The sequence below is a fragment of the Trichosurus vulpecula genome, chromosome 1 (genome assembly GCF_011100635.1).
Source record: "Trichosurus vulpecula isolate mTriVul1 chromosome 1, mTriVul1.pri, whole genome shotgun sequence".
NCBI lineage: Eukaryota > Metazoa > Chordata > Mammalia > Diprotodontia > Phalangeridae > Trichosurus > Trichosurus vulpecula.
In genome coordinates, this window is record NC_050573.1 from 382,569,347 (window position 1) to 382,594,422 (window position 25,076).

The 25,076-nt window shown below is 41.3% G+C and overlaps 1 protein-coding gene across 1 annotated transcript in view; it reads right to left on the minus strand.

The window, feature by feature from the left end:
* Window positions 1–216: 216 nt before the first annotated feature.
* ACAA2 (acetyl-CoA acyltransferase 2) overlaps window positions 217–25,076 on the minus strand; it is a 33,267-nt gene continuing 8,407 nt past the window's right edge. Inside the window, exons 3-10 of the mRNA XM_036765333.1 lie at window positions 24,377–24,505; window positions 21,269–21,385; window positions 20,475–20,622; window positions 17,502–17,677; window positions 13,293–13,422; window positions 8,214–8,284; window positions 4,802–4,956; window positions 217–870 (exon numbers count right to left, since the gene is read on the minus strand). Of these exons, the coding sequence (XP_036621228.1) occupies window positions 786–870; window positions 4,802–4,956; window positions 8,214–8,284; window positions 13,293–13,422; window positions 17,502–17,677; window positions 20,475–20,622; window positions 21,269–21,385; window positions 24,377–24,505 (1,011 nt within the window). The 3' untranslated portion in view covers window positions 217–785. The remainder of the gene's footprint in view (window positions 871–4,801; window positions 4,957–8,213; window positions 8,285–13,292; window positions 13,423–17,501; window positions 17,678–20,474; window positions 20,623–21,268; window positions 21,386–24,376; window positions 24,506–25,076) is intronic.

A 25,076-nucleotide genomic window follows, 5' to 3' on the forward strand; every position in this document is an offset into this window, starting at 1 on the left:
ATGAGAGCCACACGTGTCACCAGTGAGGACCCAGCAGCTACGGTTGATCGAGCCAAATTCACCCTTAATGGTTATAGATAACTGTGGGCACGTCACTTGATCTGTCTGAGTCTATCTATAAAATGGGTATAGGAATATTGACACCACCTACTTGCTAACGATGAGAGGAAAGCCCTGCGCAAATCATAAAGCACTATAAAAATGAGCCGCTTATGGTGACTTGAAATTGAGACGACTTTTTATTGGTATTTCATGATGATTTTGGTCATAAATGTCACAAATGATCTATGAAGTGAATTTAGTACACTTTAGTACACAATGAGATTTCAAAAATGATCAATAAAAGCCTTCTGACTGTAATGAAATGGAAAACATGTCTTCTAGGAGAGGAGTGAACCAGGTGACTAATTAGAGAGTTAAGGCAACTGCTGGTAAGACGGCCTTGCAATTGTGCAGTAAGGCAGACAGGTATGTTGGGTGGCTATAAGGCAGGAGTCCTACTTTTGCTAAATTCCTTCAAAAATATACTTTATACTGTTGGTGCCAAATCTGGAAAGAGCTTTGTTTCAGGATGGGCGCCCACCCTGGATAAATGGGTTTCTTTGCCTTTTCATCCTCAGGATCCACTTCTGTCTTCACCCCCATCTAGGACCACCGGAAGTATCTTTGGTAACACAAGATCAATGTCAGAAACTTATGTGAAGGTTATTACTTTTCTTTCAGGCAATTTTTTAGCAAATAAACATTTAGAGGCTAAGGACTCTAGTCGCCGCGTCCTCGGGTCCTCAGGCTGTGTTCTCAATGATGACAGCGATACCTTGGCCGCCACCAATACAAGCTGATCCCACGGCATACTTTCCACCTCGACGTCTAGAAGAGAAAGCAGCAGAGAAGGCTTACTTTATGGGACGCAAGCACACAGCTTCCCCATCCCTGGAATCTTCCAATGAATAGCGTTTTAGATGCTGGGCTTTGCTGGAATGAATGAGTCTAACGAAGAATAGATAACTTTGGAAATGTTTTGCCTCTCTTTGAAGAACTAATCTCCTTTAGAGGATGTACCATCAGGTTCCAAGTATGTTAGAGAAGAGCCCAGACTCTAGAAACCGTTTTGAAGACGCTTCTCATATCTGAAATTGTTTAGGGAGATGGAAAAGGGAATACACGTTTATGAAGAGCCTACTATGTGTCGGGCGCTGTGCTAAGCACTTTTGCAAAGGTTATCTCATTTGACCTGCATAACCCTGAGAGTAGGTGCTATCATCATCTCCACTTTACAGCGGAGTAAACTGAGACAAATAGAGGTTAAGTGACTTGTCCAGAGTCACACAGCTAGAAAGTATCTGGGCCTGGATCTGAACTCAGGTCTTCCTGACTCCAGGCCCAGCTCTCTATCCGACGTTCCACTTTGAAATCATTGAAAGGAATACTAGACCAGGAGTCACTTGATCTGAGTGCCAATCCTAGCAATGCCACCAAAGAGCCACGTGACCATAGGCAGTCATCCGTTCTTTGAGCCATTTCCTCATTTACAGAAAAGGGGATGCCCTTTGTCCTGGTGACCTCACAGGATAATTGTGAGCGTCAAATAAAATAATGGACGTCAACTGCCGTACAAGTTTAATGTCATTATTATGCCATGTGGTTCAACCAGTGAATAGCTTCTTTACTGATCCTCATGCATTTATGGCCTTTCAGTCTGGATTTGACTTCATCCTTCCTGCAAAGCAGGGATGGGGGGTGGGGTCACAGTTTTGAGGGCTAGAAGCGGCCTCAGAGGCCATCTAATCCAGCTGTCTCATTTTATGGATGGAGGAAAGTGACTCCAAGGGAGATTGAATGACCGTTTATTAACTTGGGGAGGTTGCCCAAAGACACGCAAGTAATGATAATGTTTGCTAGCAATTACACGGAGGCAGCTAGTGGTGCAGGGGATGGAGCGCTGGGCCTCAGACACCGACTAGCTGTGTGACTCTGCATAAGTCATTTAGCCCTGTTTGCCTCAGTTTCCTCATCTGTAAAATGAACTGGAGAAGGAAATGACAAACCACTGTAGTATCTTTGCCGCGAATACCCCCATACAGGGTCATAAAGAGCTGGACACGGCTGAACGACTCCATAGTAACAATGAAAGCATTTATATTGCACTTGGAGGTTGGCAAGGCACTTTACACAGCTTAACTCTTGATTTTCACAACACCTCTGCGAGGCAGATCATATGTGATTATCCTCATTTTACAGGTGAAGAAACTGAGGTAGACAGAAATCAAGTGGCTCGTCTAGGATGACAGAACTAGCATGTCAAATGTGAACTCGGGTCTTCCTGACTCCAGGTCCAACATTCCATTGCCTAGCTGCCTCTCCATCAGGAGGGACGTGGAAGGAATTCCTCTCATTCCAGGGTGACTAATGGTCAACAAGCATTGATTAAGCCTTGAGTATACATCAGGCAGTGGTTAGCCATGGGATTTCAAAGAAGGACAAACAGATGGTCCCTGCCCTCACGGCACTTACATTTTAATGGGAGAAACATCCTTCAAATTACTGTGTAGGAACACATTACCTACAGAATAGATAGGAGATGGAAGCGGGGTGGGGTGGGTGGATAGGAGACTGGGAAAGGCCTCTTGCAGAAAGTGGGATTTGGGCTGAGTCTGGAAGGGAGTCAGGAAAGTCAGGAGGTAGCGGTGAGGAAGGAGAGCATTCCAGGCATGAGGCACTGGCATGGCAAAGACACGGAGATGAGAGTTTGCGTGTCATGAGCAAGGAACAGCAAGAAGCCAGTGTCACTGGATCACAGAATCCTGGAGTGACTTAACTTTTCTTGAGTCTCAGATTGCTCATTTATAAAATGAAGGGGTTGGATGAGATGGTTTCTCAGTATTTTTTTGGCTGACTGGCCCTAAGGGCTCTAAGTTTATGACCACATGATTCTCTATGCTTTCTTCTACTTCAATCTCTCAAGGCTACTATGCAAACCTGAGACCGCCAGCAGGGGGAGCCCTTGTCTTAAAATATGGGAACATTGCCAGGGCTCTCATAGTCTCCAACATATGCTGGGAAGAGAATAAGAGCTTAGCTCTGGAAGGTCTCCTCTTTTAGTCTTCAGCCACAATGTCTTAGAAATCAAAGCTCTTCATCCATTTGGTTTTTTGATGCATAATGTTCATTCCTTTCATGTCAGTTCCATAGCAATCACTTCAATTCTTTAGCTTATGAGACCGCAGCTTCCTTGGTTAATCCTAAAATCCCCAGCTACTGGCACAGATCATGGAAGCCATCCTAAAGCAGCCCTGCAAGGGACTACCTGCTCACCTGTCCTGAGTGGTCTATTTGGAGGCTATGTGGTCTATACGTCCTCAGTGGTCTGTATAGATGCTCTATATGGTGGCTATGTGGCTTCTATGTCCTCAGTGGTCTATATGGAGGCTATGTGGTCTACATGTCCTCAGTGGTCTATATAGGTCATCCATATGGAGGCTATGTGGCTTCTATGTCCTCAGTGGTCTATATGGAGGCTATGTGGTCTAAATGTCCTCGGTGGTCTGTATAGGTCATCCATATGGAGGCAATGTGATCTATACGTCCTCAGTGGTCTATATGGAGGCTATGTGGTCTAAATGTCCTCAGTGGTCTATATAGGTCATCCATATGGAGGCTATGTGGCTTCTATGTCCTCAGTGGTCTATATGGAGGCTATGTGGTCTAAATGTCCTCAGTGGTCTGTATAAGTGGTCTGTATGGAGGCTCTGTGATCTATATGTCTTCAGTTGTCTATATGGTAAGGTGGGCCATATGGTGATGAAGTAGTTTTGGTTACAACAGTTCTGAAGATCATCTAAAGGCATGGAGGGGTTGTAATCTACATTGGTGAAGTAACCAACAATGAGATTTTGAATTACTTCCAGTCAGTAGAAATAGCATGGTTACAATGGCAAAGGCATTGACTCTGGAGTCAGAGAGCCAGGGCTCAAATCCCACCTCTGATGATTATGATCTGTGACCTAAGACAAGTTTATTTAATTTCCCTGGGCCTGTTTTCCTCACTTGAAATTTTTGAAAATTTTGAATTTTTGAAATATTTGAAAAATAAGGGGGTAGGACTAGAAGGGAAGGGGCTATGAGGCCACTGGAAAGGAAATGAGCCCTAATGTTGGATTCAGAAGACCCGGGCTCAATACTGCAAAGACAAATATTAGGATCATAGACTCACATTTCTAAAGCTGAAAGGCCTTCTAGTGCAACGACCTCATTTTAGAGATGAGGAGGCTGAGGCCCAGGGTGACTCCCCCAAGGTCAAACAGGTTAGGATTTGAACCTAGGTCCTTTGACTCCTGAGCCAAAGCTCCTGTTCCTGCACATCACACTGCCTCCTAAAATGCAGCCAGTTGGAATATTATTAGTCTCAACTAAATAACCTGAGACCTCTGTGATAGAAGCAACCTCTGAAGAAAAAAGCAAAACAGCAAAACACATCCTCATTTTATAGTGTGACTGTTTTTAGACCGGGCCAGATACTCAAATCCCAATTCTGATGTTTCCTTGTGTGAACTTGAACTTGGGCACATCAATGACTACCACCAAACCTCAGGTTCCTCATTTGGAAAATGAAGGAGTGGGACCAGATCGTCTCTGGGGTCCCTTCCAGAAAGTATGCAATCCAGCATGCTGATTTTATTAGGCACCTCCTCTCCTGAGGTTGGAATTGTGACATCTAACCAATTTGTGCTGCGAAGCCCAGAAAGATGTGGCTGTTTAGAAATGAGAATAAAGCTGAAACAGAGCAACTGCTTATGAATACCTTAATTCATGAACCAGATGAGCAGTGATTCGTGATCCAGAGGCTGCCAAGGGGTGGCCCAGGGAGATGGCTCCTCCATTCACGTTGGTTTTACTCGGGTCAAGTTGCAAAGATTCTTCCACCGCTAGATACTGAGGAGCAAAAGCTTCATTCACCTTCAGGAGAGAGGGTAAAACATTGGTTAGCCGGAGTAATTCAGGCTGTTGTTGTCTGTTGTTACATTTGATTTTTCATGACCCAATGTGGGGTTTCTTGGCAAAGATACTGGAGTGGTTTGCCATTTCCTTCTCCAGCTCATTTCACAGATGAGGAAACAGAGGTAAACAAGATTAAGCAATTTACCCAGAATCGCACAGCTAGTAAGTGTCTGAAGCTGGATTTGAACTCAGGAAGATGAATCTTTCTGACCCCAGGCCCGGCACTCTATCTACTATGCCACCTAGCCACCCAACAGCTTTAATTCATACTTCTCTATCTCTTTTCATACGTTTTACATTTACTCTTTCTACATAGATTTACCTTTTAGACGGCTTTGTAAAAAGTATTTGTATTTGCACCCAGTGTGACCTGTGTCCAGATATCAGGTTAGATCTCTGCTTCAGAGATGCTCCCCATCAAATGTTTCTTTTCTAAGTCAGAAGTTCTCTGGCTCTATTCTTGTTTCTAGACCTTAACTGTTTCTCGACAGTGATTACAGTTTCTAGACTTTTTGACTAGATATCATTGCAAACAGAAACAATCTGAGGACTGGGTTGCCTAAGAGTCACCACTGCGACATGTCCCCCCAAAAGCTACTGCTCTCCTGACCTCCATTAACCAGAATTCAATGTTCAGAATGAAGGAGGATGAGATAGTTCCACTATATTCTGCCTTGGTCAGACATCATCTGGAGTACTGTGTTCAATCCTGGCCACCACATTTTAGGAGGGGTGAGGACAAAAACGGAAAGTGCACAGAAGACACCAGGAATAGCAGGGAACCAGAAAGTCTGTCACATGTGGATTAGTGAAGGAACTAGGGACAGCCAGCCTGAGAACAAAAGGCTTGGGAGGGAACACAATAATTATTTTTAAAGACTGTGCCCTGGAGCCCTGCTATCCTGATGTGAGAACACAGAGCTACACGCCTAGCTGCCAATCTTTAAGCATACCCCGCCACTCTTCTTCCCCCCACAGGCCAAGGTTATTATCTAGAATCCCAAGGTCATCGTCTCAAGGCAGTATGTTTACAACTGTGCACCAACAAGAAGGTAGGCAAATAAACACCTGCGGGTTTTCTGAGTTGCTACACCTAGCACGAGGCCTGGCAACATGGCAGGTGTCTAATAAACTAGGCAGCTGGGTGGCACAGTAAATAGTGCAGTGGGCCTGGGATCAAGACCCGAGTTCAAATCTAGCCTCAGAAGCTCACTATGTGTGTGACCTTGGGAAGTCATCTAACCCGTTTACTTTAGTTTCCTCAACTCTAAAATGTGGTTAATAATAATACTACTTTCTTCCCAAAGTTGTTGCAGGTATCAAATGAGGTAATATTTACAAAATGCTTAGCACACAGTATGTGCTTAATAAATGTCAGTTATTATTATTAATAACAATACATCTGTTAATGGATTGATTTTATTAATTCTCCTCCCTACAAAATGGGGATTAAGTTCCACGAAGGAAGTAGAGGCTTTTAGTGGCAAGCCTCCTTAGGAGTGGGGAAAGGTTCTGGGATGAACCATGGTATCTGAGGTGAGTCAATCAATGGATCTACATGGCTATACTCATGCCGATGGAAATCATGTGTATAAACAGAGTACCCTGAGGGTACCCTTCCTTTCTATTTCCCCCTCGGTATGGAGATTCCTCACAGAATTGTCAGAAAATAGGACACAGAACAACTCCCAAGCTGGACCAGCATGCACTCAGCCCCCTAATATTTTCCAGTGAACTGGGTTGCAGTGGACAGAAATGTACATGTTTCTAAACTTTGACCTTTTATTTTTTATTGATGCTTGTTTTTTAAATCAGACTAATTTCCCAATATACCATGCTGCCTCTATTCTCCTTTGCTAAAAAGAACAAGAGTTAAGTAAAACTGTTATCAGAACTACACTTGACACCGTACACAACAGCTCACACCTGCAGTCTCCGTCCCCCACCTCTCTACTGGAGAGGAGGAAGAGGTTTCACTTTTTGTCCTCCAGGACATATAATCTGAGTTTGGCTTCCTAATCACCCTTGATCTGTATGGTACTATAAATTTATGAAGTTCTCTGATCCTCAAATGGAGGTCAGCAGGATTACAAATAGCCCCATAGAGATTTTAACTACAGAAGTTTAAGTCTCCAAATCCATAAATTTAAATGAAAACATGACCTCATCACTCAAAGTAGAACCAGTAGATATCACTTGATTTGGGTTATATAAATCTCTAGGTATTAGGGTAGCTAAACTGCTGGGCCTGGAGTCATGAAGACCTAGGTTCAAATCTAGCCTCAGGCACTCACTAGCTGTGTGACCCTGGCCCAGTCACTTAATTTCTGTCTGCCTCAGTTTCCCCAACTGGAAAAAGAGGATCATAATAGCGCTGACCTTTCAGGGTTGTTGAGAAGATCAAATGAGATATTTTGTGAATTGCTTAGCACAGTGCCTGGTATATGGCAGGCACTTAGTAAATGCTTATTCCCTTCTATAGTCCTTAATTGAAACAGTTACCAGATTGATTAATGACCATATGGTCTAGTCTAGTGGACAGATTATATGAACAGGGTGCAAAGAAGCTTGAGTTCTATGGTTGACCCTAGCACCTACCTACTGAAGGACCTGAAGTCAATCAATTAATCAATAAATATTTATTAAGTGCCTACTATGTGCCAGGCACTGTGCTAAGCTCTGGGATACAGAAAGAGGCAAAAGAGAGTCCCTGGACTCAGAGAGCTTTTGCTCTAGTGGGCAGGTTACTTTAGCTGTACGTATCCTCTCACTTCACCTGTAAAATGGATTCAAACCCATTTTTCCTTATTTACATGCTGGCATACAGACTAATAAACCAAGTATAAAGAACTCTAACACTACAATATTTTAAGGATCTATAATTTCATTCATGTGGGTATTCTTTCCACCAATGCAAACTGCAACCTCTTTCTAACTTTGCAGACAGTCTTCAAGAGAGTGTAATAATAAAACAATCCCACAGCCTTGCAGATAACCTGGCAACGAGCTGGGTCCTCAGGCAACAGACATGCAAATAAAGGTCTGCTTTGAGCTGGATGGGAAGACTTGGGACACATTTTTGAATGCTAGCAGTACTACTTTGCAAACTTTAAAGTGCTATTTGTGCCAATACAGAAGAAAGTACTGAGGTGAAGAAAGCCCCTGGGCCATGGTCATGGGTCCCTCATTCATACGGTAAAAGGCAGGATGCTTACTTCGACCAAGTCCATGTCTTTCAGGCTCAGCCCAGACTTTTTTAGTGCTCCACTGATGGCAGGAACAGGACCTATAAGAATTAAAAAAAAATATATCAGCGATCTACGCACCACAAAATATCTCCTTTTCCTGAGCAGAGAAGCTAATGTCCTAACAGAATGATTAATTTGTTCTAATATAGGCTGGACTAGATAACATTGGGTCCCTTCCAACTCAGATTTTGGGATTCTATAATCGCCCCACATCCTTCAGCACACCGTTGACTGAGTCAGTCAACTTGTGATTAAGCATTTTTTTAAAGCAATTACTATGTGCAAGGCACTGAGCTAAGTGCTAGGAATACCAAGAGAAGCAAGAAAATAGACCCTGCCCTCAGGAAGGGCATAACTAGATACGTACCAGATATAGACAGAGTAAAGTAATCAGAAAGGGGAAGACTAGCAGAGGGAGGACTAGATTGGGCAAGGCCTCCATGTGCAAAAGATGGGATTGGAGCTGAAGGAAGCCAGGGGGTGGCAGCAAGGAGAGAGGGCATTCCAGGTATGAGGGACAGGCATGGAGACAGGGGACATTTAAGAAACTGCAAGGAGTCCAATGTAGATGGATGGTAGAGTATGTGGAGGGAGGAAGGGGAGAAAGAAGGCTGGAAAGGTAGGATGAGGCCAGGGGAGAAGGGTTTTAAATGCTTTAAATTTGTGAAATAGAAAACTTGACCCCAGTAGCAAGGCTGTCTAGGATGTCATCACTACGGTACAGAACTGAAGACGAGGGGATGGTAGTAAACAAGTGTTTCATGCTCTTTACTCTGCTAAAGCTTCCTGAACTATGCTTGTATCAGGCAAGGGCAAACCCAGTACGGCAAAGACTGCAGCGATGTGTTCTCAGTCACACTTGGGCACAAGGAGGGTAACAGCAGCAGAGGCAGCAGCCTCTCTTAATGTGAAGGTCAATGTTAAATTAACTACAACTGGCTATGGAAAAAAACTATGAGGTGCCTTGTGGAAAAGATGCTAGAAATAATGGAGAAACTTTACATGGAAAGGACAGGGAAGGGAACAAGCAATTATTAAGCACCTACTATGTGTTGTAAGCATTTTACAAATCCTCATTTCATCCTTGAGGAAACTGAGGCAAATGGAGGTCACAAATGGAGGCAAATGCCCAGAGTCACAGAGCTAGTGAGTGTCTGAGGCTGGATTTGAAATCAGGCTTTCCTGACTTCAGGCCCAGCGCTCCATCTGCTGCACCATCTAACTGCATCTTTGAGAATTTAAACAAGACGAATCAATCATCAATTAAGGAATTAGGATAATAACATGCTTGTGGCTGGGTCTACCTCCATGATCACTGTTTTTGTTTGTCCTGTTTTTGAAGAGGACCAATGACATCGTGGGTGATATCTTGACTCCTGGATGAACAGGGTTTAAGTAGGCAGAGCTGCACAAAGTCGTCAGCTTCGCTCTTTCTTCCAGGGTCACTGAAGTCCACTGACAGGACAAAAGTCCAGCTGGTGATGGGCAGGTATGCAATGGATGACCCTGGTGTCTTAGATGTCTAAGGTATAAATGCTCCTTCAGCCACCTTCATGGCTATTGGAACAAACTGTTCTCATCTGGCCATCCCACTGAGGGACGTCTTCACATGCCTGGGAGTTAGGGGGACACCCCCCCCCAACTTACTGACAGGTTTGAGGCCTGTCAGTTACTCTCAACCTGGCTTAGTCTGCCTGCCAGATGGTTTACAGGGGTGTAGCCGCTGCGCATGCCACAGGTGAGAGCCGGGTGAAAGGTAGAGACCAAAGGTGGATGAGCAGCCCTGAAAAGGACTCATCAAACCTTCACACCAGAGGTGCTAGTTCTCCTGGAACACTCCATATACCCCATCACACATTCTATCAGTAACCGCATAACTGACTTCAAGGATTTGTGACCCATCAGCAGAACCCTCTGCTCTCCATGCAGCTCACAGCACTTGTGTGCTTTAGTAGAGGGTCGGAGTTGCCACGGGCAAAAAATTCATCTGCTTCCTGCCTGCCTTGTGATATGATTCTTTGAACTGAGCTCGGCCGGTTCTCAGATAACAGAAAGCTCTGAAGCCTCTCCACCTGCCAGGGCCCAGGCTACCTCGGCATAAATGTTGAAAAGCCAGCATCCCCACCCCACCGACAGGAGGTATGAAAGAAGCACTTTGGTAGAGGATGGACATACAATGGTCATGCATTCTAATGTAATAAGGGGCGAGAATTCTAAGACCTGGGGTCATGAGAAAAAAAAACTGAGTAGAAATGCCAATTTACAATTACAATCTCACATACACCAAAATATTTCTAGTAGCAATTTTCCTGATAGCAAAGAACTGGAAATAAAGTAAATGCCCAAACAACCATTAAATACTAAAAAATTAGTTTTATGGTTCACAATAGGAACTGTTAGCAAAGCATTTTTAGAAATATGGAAATCTAATAGAGCAAGACACGGTATAGAACAGCGGTGAGTTAGCCTTTCTATGCCTCAGCTTCCTCATCTGTAAAGTGAGGGGGTTGGACTTGATGGCCCCTAATAAATCCCTTCTGTCTCTAAATCTATTATCCTATGACTAAAAAGACAACATTGAAGTTCTCAAGTTTGGGAGAAGCCCTGTTGCTGTTCAGTCATTCAGCCATGACCGACTCTTCATGACCCCATTTGAGCTTTTCTTGGTGAAGATGCTGGAGTGGTTTGCCAGTTCCTTCTCCAGCTCATTTTACAGATGAACAAACCGAGGCAAACAGGGTGAAGAGACTTGCCTAGGGTCACACAGCTAGTAAGTGTCTGAGGCCAGATGTGAACTCAGGAAGATTAAGTTTTCCTGACACAGACCTGGCACAGCATTCTTTCCACCGTGACACCTAGCTGGAACAACAGGCTTACTTCACTTCTCAGACAAAACTTCCCGAATGTTGCCTAGACTAGTCTATTAAACCATATCGACTTGATTCTCTAACTCTGTTCAGGAGATGACTTGATAAAAGATCCAATGAAAGATTCTGGACTCCTTTCCAAGCATAGAAAGGCATGGTTCTTATAGTCATGTAATGGGTCAGTTACCTTGCACAGCTGGCATGTTCAGTTATCAATGTTCTAAACGAGTGAAGTTAGTTAAAGGTTTTCAAGTTTAAAATTTAATTTTAGCCATTTTCCATCAAAATCTATCTAAAATATAGAACATGCTCACCCGCCTTAGGAGAGTATCCTGAACAGAATCTAACCTTTTCTGGATGACTCAGGCTGATCATTATGAATGTTAATGCCTGTACAACACGGTATGAAGCCCTCGGAGATTTAGACTTAGCAGCAGGACTTAGTACAGTCATTTAGATAGTGAATCCACTGCTCTAGAGTTGAGAGGAAGTATGGGACAATAAATGTGAGTTACAGTAGACAAGGGGTCTGAACTAGATCAAAAGACATGGATTATGGTGAACAGGCTGAGTTTTTGGAGGCGTCGCTAGTTAATGAAAGCATTTCTTCCTCTATCACTTCCAAGATCAAATATAAGATCCTCTGTCTGGCACTCAAAGTCTTTCATAACCTACCCCCTCTCCTTCCTTCTTTCCAGTTTTCTTACACCTTAACACATGCTCCAGGTATTCTGCAATCCAGTGGCACTGGCCCCCTTTCTGTTCCAACAAGATACTCCACCTCCTTCCTGACTGTGGGTCTCTTCACTGGCTGTTTATCACGAATGGAGTGCCCTTCCTTCTTACGTCTGCCTCCTGGCATTATGATAATTGCAAACAAGACTCTTATGCTATGTATCCAGGTGCAGGGAAGTACCTGATGAACAGAGAGCCTGTTTCTCTGCTTATTCCCCCTCAAAATAATAATAATTATTATAATTATAATAGTAGTAGTAGTAGTAGCTAACATTTATATAGGGGCAGCTAGGAGAGTGCTGGGCCTGGAGTCAGGGGGATTCATCTTCCTGAGCTCAAATCTGGCCTCAGATACTTACTAGCGGTGTGAGTCACTTAATCCTGTTTGCCTTAGTCTCTCATCTGCAAAATGAACTGGAGGAGGAAAGAGCAAACCACTCCAGTATCTTTGCCAAGAAAACCCCAAGGGAAGAGTCAGAACAACAAATCATTTACGCAGTGTTTACTATGTGACAGGCCCTAGGTAAAGAGCTTTACAGTTTTTATCTCATTTAATGCTTACAACAACGATGGGAGGTGGGCGCTATTAGTATCCCCCATTTTACAGATCAGGAAACTGAGGCAAACAGAAATTAAGTGACTTGCCCAGGGTCACAAATAGCTAGGAAGTGTCTAAGGCTGGATTTGAACTCAGGTCTTCCTGGCTCCAAGCCCAGAGCTCCATTCACTGTGCTGCCTAGCTGCCCCTAAAATACAGGAGTTTCCCTTGTTAAACTATTTAATCATACACTGGCGCTGACACTGCAGAGCTGGTGGACAAGGCTGGGTGAGGAGAAGTTGGAGGCTATGAAAGACCCGCTTTTGTTGCTCTATGCAAGCCCAGGAAGAGAAAGCAATTCCTTCACAGTAATGTCTGATCACTCTTGTTTAAACAACCAGGCCCTCAGACTTTGAGACAGCCTGGACCAGAAGGATGGTAAGTTAACCTTCTTTTCTCATTGTGACATCTTTGCTCTCTGTGTCAGTCTATGATAAATCACGTTGAACTTGAAGAACCAGGACCCTACTTCCATGCCCCCCACACACACCTGCAGGGGGCATCATGGTCCAGTGGGAGGAACACCAGTCTTGGACTGTCGGACTTGGGAATTGGCCATCTCCCCAGTTAGATTATAAGCTTCTTGAGAGAAGGGACTATGTATATTTTTTTGGTGGGGTGGTTATTCTTACAGTTAATAGAGAACAGTGTTGGGCGCGTAGTAAATTGCTCAATAAATTTCTACTGGTTGAGCAGCTGATGACCTGTCCCTTTAGAACTTATTAATACGTCTACATAATGGACCTGGAGTTGCCCAGGGGCATCAGGATAAAACTGCCAGAGTGATTACTGTAAAAATCCATCCAAATCAATTGAAGCGGGCACTTTGTTTTTAGGGTAACTTACCAATGCCCATGATATTGGGATCACACCCGGATACAAAGTAGCTCACAATCCTGGCCAGCGGGGTCAGGCTATGCTTTTTCACAGCATCTTCACTGGCTATGATCACTGCTCCAGCTCCATCAGACACTCCCTTGAAAGGAAAAGCAGCATGTTAAGCGGACATTATAATAATCCAGACAGGCCTGTGCCTGAGCAAAGGTAATGACAGCAGGGATGGTGAAAATGAATGAAAATGATACAGAAAAATCAGTGCTGTGATCTGAGATGTGCCAAAGCGAAAGAGGGAGAATTTTGAAGGGCAGCTTGCCTGGGGAAACCGTAACTAGGAGAGGGTGCCAAGCCCTGTCTGATGGGCACAGAGAATAGTAAGCACCTTACTAATCCCTATTACACAAGAATGCTGGCATCAGAGTCCAAGGAGGAAGGGCATCCGGTGCCTAGAGATGACCAGTAACTGGCAGTTAGAATTTTGTGACAGTTTATAGAAATGTGTATGTAGGGTGGGTATTATATGGCTTGCCTTATCAATAGGTGGGGGAGGGAGAATTTGGAACCCAAAACTTTAAAAAATCAATCAGGAATTTAATGATAATGTGAAGGATGAATTGGACTATACCACTTTTGTTGTCGTTGAACGGTTGTGTCCTACTCTGTGTGACTGCATTTGGGGTTTTCTCAGCAAAGATCCTGGAGCAGTTTCTCATTTCCTTCTCAGCTCATTTTACAGATAAGAAACTGAGGCAAACAGGGTGAAATGCCCAGGTCACAAAGCTAATGAGCGTTTGAACCTGGATTTGAACTCGGTCTTCCTGGCTCCACGGCCCTATCTCCTGAGCCACCTAGCTGCCCCCTATATCAGTTTACATTTTGCTGTATTTCCTGAAATGAAGACAGGAAACATTTTCACTGAGGGGTGGCTTGGTGTCAGGCTTACTAATTATGTATTATGTTTTACTTACTAGTTATTAATTATGTTTTATCTGCTTGCTGCCCAAGTTTCCAGCCAGTTCCTTTTCCAAATTCTTATTTTTTCTAAATAAGCTTGGTTCAAAGCCGTAATACTCCTGTGCTGTTGCTCTCCCACCTCTACCACAGAGACAAACACTCTCTGGTCTACCTACCTCTCTCAAAGGGGTGGCGGAAAGAGTGACTGATTTGGAGTCATGGGTCTGAATCCTAACTCTGCCACCTGGGTAACCTCGAGGAAGAAATTTCATCTCTTCGGGCTTCAGCTTTTTTCTCATCTATAAAATGAGGCCAGTTGGACAACATGACCTCCGAGGACCCTTCCAAGTTTACAATCCTGTGATTTGTGTATCTTTTTAAAAAATCACGAACCCTTGACTCAGCAATGCCGCTATTAGGTCTCTTTTCAAAGATGATCAGAAGAAAAAGAAAAGAAGGTATATGTTCTAAAATATTTATATCAGCTCTCTTTGTGGGGGCAAAGAACTGGAAACTGAGGAGATGCCTGTCAGATGGGGAACTGCTGAATAAGTTGTGCTGTAGAATTGTGATGGAATACTATTATGCTATAAAGAATGGTGAGCTTGATGACCTTGGAAAAACAAGGAAAGACACGCAGGAAATAATGAAGAGCGAAATGAGCAGAACCAAGAGAACACTGTATACAGTAACGGTAATAGGGTTTTAAGAATATCTTTGAAGGCATAAGTCATTTTGACTATTAGAAATACCCAAATTAATTACAAAGCACATACGAAGGAAGGGAAGACACTATCTGCATCCTGAGAAAGAACTGATAAAAAGAAGCATGTATAGAATGATTTTACATATATATGTATATGTATGTGTGTGTGTATATACACATACATATTTGTGTCTATTGGCAGCCTACAGGCATCAGAATAAAACTGCTATATTGAAGGAGAGGGAGGAGGGAAGAAAATTACACAATAACTTTATTATATATTTAAGAGAAACAGCAATCAAAGATTTATAGCTTCATGTGTAATCATCTTTTTTTTTCAATTCTACTATGTTATGGAAATATGTTTTATTTAAGTTCAGAATAAATTTTTTTTTTAAATCATGAACCCTTCAGAGTTAGGCACCACAAGACAATCCTGTCCCAAGATAAGTAAGAATCCTATTGTCTGAGGTGCAAAAAAATCATTACCATTTTTGTGAATTAAAAAATTTTGAGATTCTTTTGGGAAAAATCTGTATACCTGATAACTCAAAGAAATCTTATTTGCTTTTTTAATAACCAGATTTGTGATTTAATAACCATAGTTCTGGAGAGTTGCTTGTGGGCACTGGAAAGCTGAGTAACCGGCACTGGGCCACCCAGCCAGTATGCAGGAGAGGCAGGATTTGACCCTAGGCCTTCCTGACTCAAAGCCAGCATTCTGTCCACTCTGCCAAGCTGCCTCACTCAACATAAAAGGATTATTTAATTATTATTTAATTAAGGGGCACAACCTATTCTCCAAATATTCAGAATAAAAAGGTTTACTGGGTATCTAATATTTTTGTGTTTACTCAGGATGAAACTGAATAGACCAAACCAGAAGAGCAATTCATACAATAACACCATAAACACAAACAAGTTTTAAAGACTTGAGGACTTGTAATAAAAGTTCTAAAGACTTCAGAACAACATAATGACCAACAATGATTTTGGGGGCCAGCGATGAGGCATGTTCCCCTCCACCTCTCGACAGAAAGGTGATGGACTCAAGATGCAGAACAAGACATGCATTTTTTTTAACATGGTCAATGTGGGAATTTGTTCTGTTTTACTATGTTTATTTGTTTCAAGGGATGTGCTTTGCTATTTTTACCTGTTAATTAAAAAATTAATGAAAAAGAAGTGAAAAGGCCAATAAATTTTTGTCCCTGCTATTCATTTCAGGAATGTTTAATTACAAAAGAGTTCAGAAAAACCAACAATTATACAGCAAAAACCAAGGCTATAGATTTTGACGTGCCCAATGTTTGGCCTTTTCCACATTTACACGGGTAGAATGAGCCCAATCAAAGCTACGCTCAAGTTACAAGATACTAGGCAGAAAAACCCTGAAAAGGTCATTCTAATAAGCATTAATAAATATCTAACACAATATTCGGTAAGAAGAGAGCTCACAATGGGCAAACAATCGTCATGTTCTAGAATTCTGGCAAAAGATAAAAGTCTTCTCCTTGAGTACCCTTAATATGCTCTACTATACAGAGAACCTTTTGTTCTTAATCTGGCATAATCTCAATAATTTTCTTCCCTTTCAACAAAACTTCAAGAATCAAAAGAGAACTCAAAAACAAAGAAACCCGGGTTGCACTCAGGGGGCGACAAGAAAGTTCCCCCAGGCAATGGGAATGGCTAAGATCCACCAGGTAAATCAATAATTGCAAAAGCCATAGCATAGTTAAGCCTCAGGTAATCCTGTACTCTAATAGAATGTTGACCCAGCCTTGCCAACAACTCCTGCTAAAATAGAAAAATTGCCAGTCACAACTGTTCATCTATTCTTAGGACCTTGGGAAAAGGCCCAGACTAGATGGCAAATCATAGAGGACGATCAAGGATGGTTTTGCTTTTAGAAGGTAAAGTGTATTTTGGTCCTTATGGTGGAACACAGTCTACCACACTGTAAAAAACCAAGTGTGTTTTTCTCTCCTTTGGAGATCTGGCAAGAAGTCGAGGCCTTTCCACGAACATCATTGGAAATGATCAGATAAGAGTTTATGGCACAAGTTTGGAGAGACTGGTGCTACTGTGCACAAAGTGGATGCAGATGGTGGTAGAGATTGTTCATTCTAAAGAGCAATGCATGTTTCTATACTCTATATCAAGTAAGCTGGAAATCAGAATCTATGTGCTTTAGGCATCCCTAACCCAAGCACCTCAATGGGTGCTGCCACGTTGCCAGGATCCTAGAATTATAGAAACAGCACTGGGAAGGCCCTGGGAGACCATCTAGTTCAATTTCTTCTTCTTACGGATAAGGAAACTGAGGCCCCCTGGGTCACCTAAGGAGTAAGCATCAGAGACAGAATCTGAAGTCAGGTCCTCTGACTCCCGAGCTGGTGCTGCTGCTCTTTCCGTCAGTCTATGCTGCCTCCCAAACTTTAAAAAGTTCAAACACTAGTCTAAACTAAATAACCTAAAACCGCTGTGCCAAAGTCACATTGCCTTTGTGCTGACTGCTTTTAGATTAGGCTGGATGTCCTACAGTTAACACCCACCGAAGCATTTCCTGCAGTGACAGTTCCGTCTTTCTTGAAGACTGGAGGGAGCTTGGCCAGCTGTTCCATCGTTGTTTGGGGCCGGGGATGCTCGTCCTTTTGCATCATCTCTTTTCCTTTCTTTGCTTTCACTTCAATCGGTGCCATTTCATTGTTAAAGTAGCCAGCATCATGAGCTGAAACAGCAGAATGAATTCTTTTAAGAATAAAAATTTTAAAACATGAAAAAAAATCTCTATTCTTAAGAGAAAAGAATAAACCCTACACAATTTCTGGCCCGTTCTTTCCCTTCTACTTAAGTCTAAGTTTCTATCAATTTACCTCCATGATAGACTGTTAAGGTACTTAAGCTATTAAAAACAACAACATTCTTCCCATACTTAAAAGACCTAGTACACTGCTATGTGCCTATGGGGAGATACATGTGTACAGATACGATATATGATATACAAATGATATATTATGTATATACTAAATTATATAAAATATATAATCATATTATAAATTATATAACATACCATATAGGATTATATACTTTTATTATTTACGTCTTGCATGTATATGATTATATAAAATTTTTTATATAAACATACACAGATACATACACATGTCCCTCTAGGTACGTAGTGTGCTAAGTCTTTAAGTAAGAATGTTGTTGTTTTTAATAGGTAATGTATATGATAAATAATTATACATGTGTGATTTATATACATAAACATCATATATACATATGATTGTTATATGTGATTATGTGTAATACAGATATAAATTATATAAGCATGTGACATAAAATTTATATATACAAATTTCTCCATACATACCTATACATGTATATACACATATGGACATATATGTATATATACAGATATATATGTACTTATAGGTTTACACAAACACACTGAATATACACATAAATAAGCACATCCACGTTCATATAAACATACTTGTATACATACATACACGTATATACACACATATCTGATGGTGCATCATCACATGTGTACGCATTTATACTCACTACACATTTTAAGCAACAAATGCTTGATTTAAGTTAAATAGTTTTGTTTCAGAGCAACTGTTTTACTGGGGTATCTTTTTCTTCTCCAACTAATATTCTTCTGTTCACATGACTGAATAAGGTGATAAAGTACATCCTTTTTACAAAGTTTATTATAAACCAACATTTTACATGTGTACTAAAAATGCACAAGTATTTTTCAGGTTATATTAATAGAAAAAATATCATGTCTAAATTAAGAGAGGAAACAGTCTTAATGTACTCTACTGATTAGACCTCATTTGGAAGACCATCTAATTGGGGATGCCTCTTTGGAAGATGGATATTGGAAAACCTGAATTTGTACAGAAAGATGACTTTATTATGGTGAAGTTTTGAAAACCTCATATGAAGAGTGGTCAAAGGAATTCAGCATATTTAGCCTGGAGAAAGCTAAGGCATGATAGCTTTCTTCAAATATTTGCAGAGCTACCATATACAAGGAAAACCAAACTTTTTTGTTGAACCAGAAGTAAAGTAACTAAGTAAAGGATCAATGGGCAAAAATTACAAGGAGTTTAACATATTAATAAATGTTTTAGCCATTTGGAGTCTTTAAATAATGAACTGCCTCCCTGGACCATCCAAAGGTCCCATCTGTTGGAATCACTGGGGAGGCTGGACCAGATGAACTTCAAAGTCAACTTGCGATTCTAAATTCTAGGATCTCAAACCAGCAACTCACACTTATATAGTACTTTCTGGTTTGCAAAGAGCTTTCTTCAAAAAGTCATTAGATCGATGATGTCAATATTATTTCACTTTTATATGTGAGAAACTCTGAACATTTAAGTGTTTTGGACACGGTCAGGCAGGACCCAAATCCAGAGCTTCTGACTCAACCTCAGGAGACCTTACTTCACTAGAGAGGCTGTTAGGTATGATGAAAAAGGCACTGGATGTGAAATGAAAGGATTCCTGGCCTCCTGAACATACTACTTATTACTTGTATTTTCATCCAAACACTTCACAAATACTTTTTCATTCATTTATCTTTTGGTAAGTCATTTTATGTCTCTGGGCCTCAGTTTCCATAACTGTAAAATAAAGGGACTGGACTAAATGATCTCTGCCACACTGTCTCTCTATGAATAAAGACTATAAACAAAAAACTGGTCCATTAAAAATAAGGATGTTACATTGGAAAAATTGTCTTGCTTCATTCATTCAAAAAGAACCAGATTGAGAATCTATTACTGAATTTAACAAATATTTATTCAAAGTATATGCAGCTTGTAGCTAGGCACTAAGGAGAAAACAAGAAATCAGACAAGACCCCTCCCCCTCTAGGAACTTAAACTCTTTGGGGGAAGCACACTAGCTAAACATGAAACTTAAGTTTCAGTTAAGCCAGGAGGACAGGTCTATGGCTTATACTCAGGACACCTCCTCCTCCAGCACCACTCTACATAATCTTGTAGATGGAATTCTCCAGCCACTCACGACTCACCCAGGCTTTTCAGCTTGCTTACATCCTAAGTCGTCATTCTTAATGATCTTTTGTTTTCTTGCTGGCAAGTTTTTTTTTCTATTTCACAATCATTTTGATAATGACACCACTATATTGTTGCTCTGTTTATGTACAACTGGACTGTTGTATGGGGAGGACATACTTTGTATGTCCTGAACTATAACCCTACAGGACTCCTGAAACATGACTATCTATGGTGCTAACAAGCCTCTAGCTAAGAAAAATACCCAACTCAATTGACTGATCAACAAATCCCTTATCTAATCAGCTAATACAACCCAAAAGGAGCTATGACAGAAAACCCCAAATCTCAAAATGTTACTTTGAAATAAGAGATTTATAATCATCATCATCATTATTCACACTAAATAATTATAAACATTTTGATTCAAAACAATAAATGTTAGAAATTCCAGGATTTTTTTTATCGGTTAATTTCACTGACCAGCTTTCCACCTCTGTTGTGACTGCAAAGCATATTTATCACAGGTTTCTCTGCTTATTTTATGTTTTACAGCAAGATTCTCAGCAGTAATTGCCATGGGGGTTTTAATATGCTGATCAGTCAGTGATGACCACAAGGCGTCTTCCAGCTACCAAAGACATCAGTTAAAAAAAAAATGTTAAAGCAGGTTTTGTAAAAATAATATGCAACAATTCATTTAAAATTTACTTGTTTTCACAGCTTCTCAAAGTTAAAAAGCAAACTGACTTTGTAAAAACACATTTAGTAGCATTACTATTTAAATTAGGTTCTCTAACATTCTAGGAAAAACATAAAATAAACATCCACAAATGTGTAAAATTTCTCAGCCTTGAGCCCTTTCAAGATAGCCAATAATACCAGAGGATTATACTGCAGTATTTGAAAAATACAGTTAAACTTCTTTCTAACCAACTTGTCAGAATATAATGACTACTTTGTTAGTTACATTTTTATCAATCGGGAGAAAAAGAAATTTATCCTAACCTTTTTGTGAGATCCTGGCCACTTAAAGTTATGGTGTGAAGAGAGTACCTTTAAGTGACACAAACTACTATTATCCTTGGTTATGATGGGACTGAGGGTCCCTGATTCACAAAAGGCATAACTTTCCTGCATTAATTCAGCTCCCCTATTTCTCCTGATTGTCCTCTTTGCCACCTTCCTCCCTGCCCCTTCCCCCCTAAAAATTCCTGTCAAAACAAAAGCACAGCAACCAAATGGTAGTAATAACAAAAATCCAGCATGGTCCCTACCTTGAGGTCTGTTCCAAGCCTGGTACCAAAGCGTATGTTTCTGACACAGTAGGGAACCTGGCTCATGCTTTCTGTTCCTCCACATAGCACCACTTCAGCATCCTTGAGACAAATTTCCTGTAAAAAAAAGTTTTCCAGTGAAGCATTTTTGTTCTATGTTTATAGCAAAATAGTTTGGAAAACTAATAAGAATCCCAATAGAGACAGTTCAGTAGAATGACTTATAATTTAAATGTCACTTCTGAAGTCTCTGAATTCGCTGTCAGTCTATTTATTAAGCATTTATTAAGTACCAATTATGTGCTGGAAAACTGTGCTAAAAGCTGGATATACAAGATAGAAAATGAGGTAAATGACAGTCCCTGCCCTCAGAAAGCTTCACAATCTAAGGGAGAGCTCATAATCTAATGTGACTCTACAAAGAAACTCATCGGGTACTAAAAAGAAACATCACTTTGTGGGATATTTGGTCATTCCATATTAATGTGCACATAAATATTTACAAAACGTAGCTTATATTAACATGTTACAGAGGAGGAGATAGAGACAGTCTATGAGCACTCAAAACTCATTCCTTCCAAATTAATCGACATGGACTTTGATTGCAATGTAAAGGCAGGCCTAGGGGAAGAGGACAAGAAATATGATGGAAAATGTGCCTCAAGAGGCTGATGGCTCCATCTTCACTTCTTCCTTGAAAAAAAGAGTTGAGATGCTCTGGACAGAACCAAATAACAGCGCAAAAATGAAACATTTCCACCTTTAAAAGACAGGAAGCATCTAGTTACTTGGGTGGATGTCATTTTCAGGTCATCCGTGTAGAGTCAAACCACTAGCCTGATAAGCAAAGTTCAAGGTCAATGCCAAACTGGAAAGAAGATGAAAAATTGGGGAACTATACGGTGTTTTGTACAACCTTGAGCTTCTCTGTGAAACAAAGGTTCAACTTCTAAAATAATATTAATCCAAAGATTCTATACAGCTTTAAACCATGGAATAACGTGGTCTTCAAAGAACCCAAGAACAAAGGGCAAGGGAGTGGGGGTGGGGACACACAGTGGATTTGAACAACCTACCAAATACTACAGGTGACCCATACAGGAGCGACGTAAAGGATGTCACCAAAAATGTATGACCACAGAGAAGAGTACGCCACCAGTCTCACAAGGAGGAGAGGTAAGGGATGGACAGCAAACACATTTCATTGCATTCTACTAGCAAGAGAGAACAAGCAAGACCCTCCCCCTCCCCACCCCCACACATTGGGTGGACCTCCACTGGGGATATTATGGGAGGACATGAGTGAGGATGCCTCACAGGATAGGCATGCATGGATAGGTTGTAATACATCAGTCAATAAGCACTTATTAAGCACTTACTATATTCTAGGCACTGCCTAAGTGTTGAATTATGAAGGGAACACACTGAACAATGAGATCACAAAACCATCCGAAGTAAGGAGGACAGGAAAAGTAACTGGTCTAGGCAACTCCCAAGGGGTAAAATTCCTTCAAGCAGTGCCAGCAGGCACCAACTCTGAAACTATAATCAGAGAGGTGTTTGGGGCACTAAGAGGTTAAGTAATTTTTCCCAGGGGCCACACAGCCTGGATGTGTAAAGACTTGAACCTAGGTCTTCATGGCTTCAAGGGTAGTGCTCTGTCTGTTAAGGGAGGCTAGGAGGAGCCTAGAAGACTGGAGACTGGATCTTAATAGTGAGCACCCTAATCTCTAAAAGTAATCTTAGAGATTCTAATCTCTCCTTTCTCTTTCCCCTGTTATTTCTGATTTTGGTGAGAAAACCTACTGTTAGCCACGAATAGAAGCGAATAATACAAGTGTGAAGTCATAGATTTTACATAGATGCACTCAGAGTTTCCGATAATATGTAAGAATAAGTATGGAAACACCAAGTAACCCATTAATAGTTACTTCATGAAAACATCTATGGTTTGACATAGTTCATTGTTTGAAAATGTGTAGTAGAAGGAATGCTTTTACAATGTTCTTTCCCTGCATCTCTTAGCCTGGAGTGAGGGACAGGAGAAAGAATGAAGGACCCGTCGTCAGAGCATCTGGGTTTGAATCTTGGCTCTGCCACCTATGGCTCGTGTGAGACCCTGGGCAAATGAAACCACCTCTCTGAGCGTCATCTGTAAAGTGAGGGGGTTAATCTGCTCACCCTTTCCAGAGTTCCTTTCCAGATCTAAATCTCATGACCTTCATATTTGCTGGCTCACCATTGTATTCAGCCTGAAATAAAACATCCCACCCCTTTAACTATGATGTCCCCTTAAGCTGCTCTAGCATTCAACCCATATTCTAACATCTATCTAGTACTTTTCTTTTAAAATTAAAAAAAAAAATTTGGGTTCTAAATTCTGTCCCTCCCCCATCCCCTCTCCCACCCATCATACATGTGAAATCTTTTTTTTTTATTTTTTAACACTCATTTTTTAAAATCCTCCTACTTTTCAAACTTATTCTCTGTCACAGCACAGGTTTCCTTCAATTTTGGAGTCACCTCCCCCCTCCACCTCTATTCATTTTTTCAGAAATAACTCACAAAAATGCAGAAGTTGTTTGCTTCCTGACAAACTTTCCCCCCCTCAAATCTTTCTATATCTGTATTTTTCCCCCAGGAAATACATGATGTGGTCTTACAGATGACATTGACAGCCTGAGTAGATTTGGCACAGGAAGGTCTGCAAAGCATCACCTCATTTCATCCTCACACCAACCCTGGGGGGCGGGTGCTATTATTATCTCCCTTCTGCACATGAGCAGAAAGAGGCTAAGGCACGTATCCAGGATCAGACAGCGAGGCGGTGTCACAGGCTGGATTTGAACTCAGGATCAGACAGCAAGGCAGTGTCACAGGCTGGATTTGAACTCAGGATCAGACAGCAAGGCAGTGTCACAGGCTGGATTTGAACTCAGTTCTTCTTGACTTTTTGTGCTATGGCACCTACCTACCTTTATTCTGGACTTCTACTGAGCACAGTAGGAAAGTAAAAGCTATAGTGAGATATTTATTGATGAAGTAAATTTGTCCCCCTGAGGTAATTACTGTCCTTCCATAAAAGTCAAACAGAGAGTATTTCCACACCTGACATCCGCTGATAACAGACTGGAAGCCAGAGCCACAGAGTCTATTCAGAGTGAGAGCTGGTGAGCTCTGAGGGACCCCCACACGCAGACCAACGTGCCTCGCCAGGTATATAGCGTCTGTAGAGCTCTGAAAGATGGGGAAGAGATAAAAATGAATCTGTCCCTGCAAAGTGGGGTTAGAGCGAGAACAATGACATTACAGATGCAAACACTGGCTGTCTACGTGAGGTGGAAAATAGTTCTAGACAAAGCATCATATGTACAAGGTGCCCCTCACGTTTCATAATAGATATATCTATTCCTGAAAAGTTGTACCTAAAATGAATTTTAATGTCAATACATTTTAAAATCTACTAAGGAAAACCTGTCAAAGGAAAGGGCTAGACTAGATGAACTCTCTCCGGCCCTATTCAGCTCTAGCTTTCTTTGATTCTATGAATACTGTCAGAAAGCAAATGAAGACTTCATTTTACAAAATCAAATTTTTGTTTAAAACAGACATTTTCATCAGTACCTTTATAAGACCAATATCATTAACGCCACTCCAAGAGGTCATGATGTATCAGACTGCATGCCATCTTGGGGAGGGAGTGGGAGAAAATTTAAAACTTAGGGAGATGAATGTTGAAAACTGAAAGCAAATAAATTAATAAATTGGGATTAAAAAAGCGCATGATGGCGAGGTACACATTGCATTT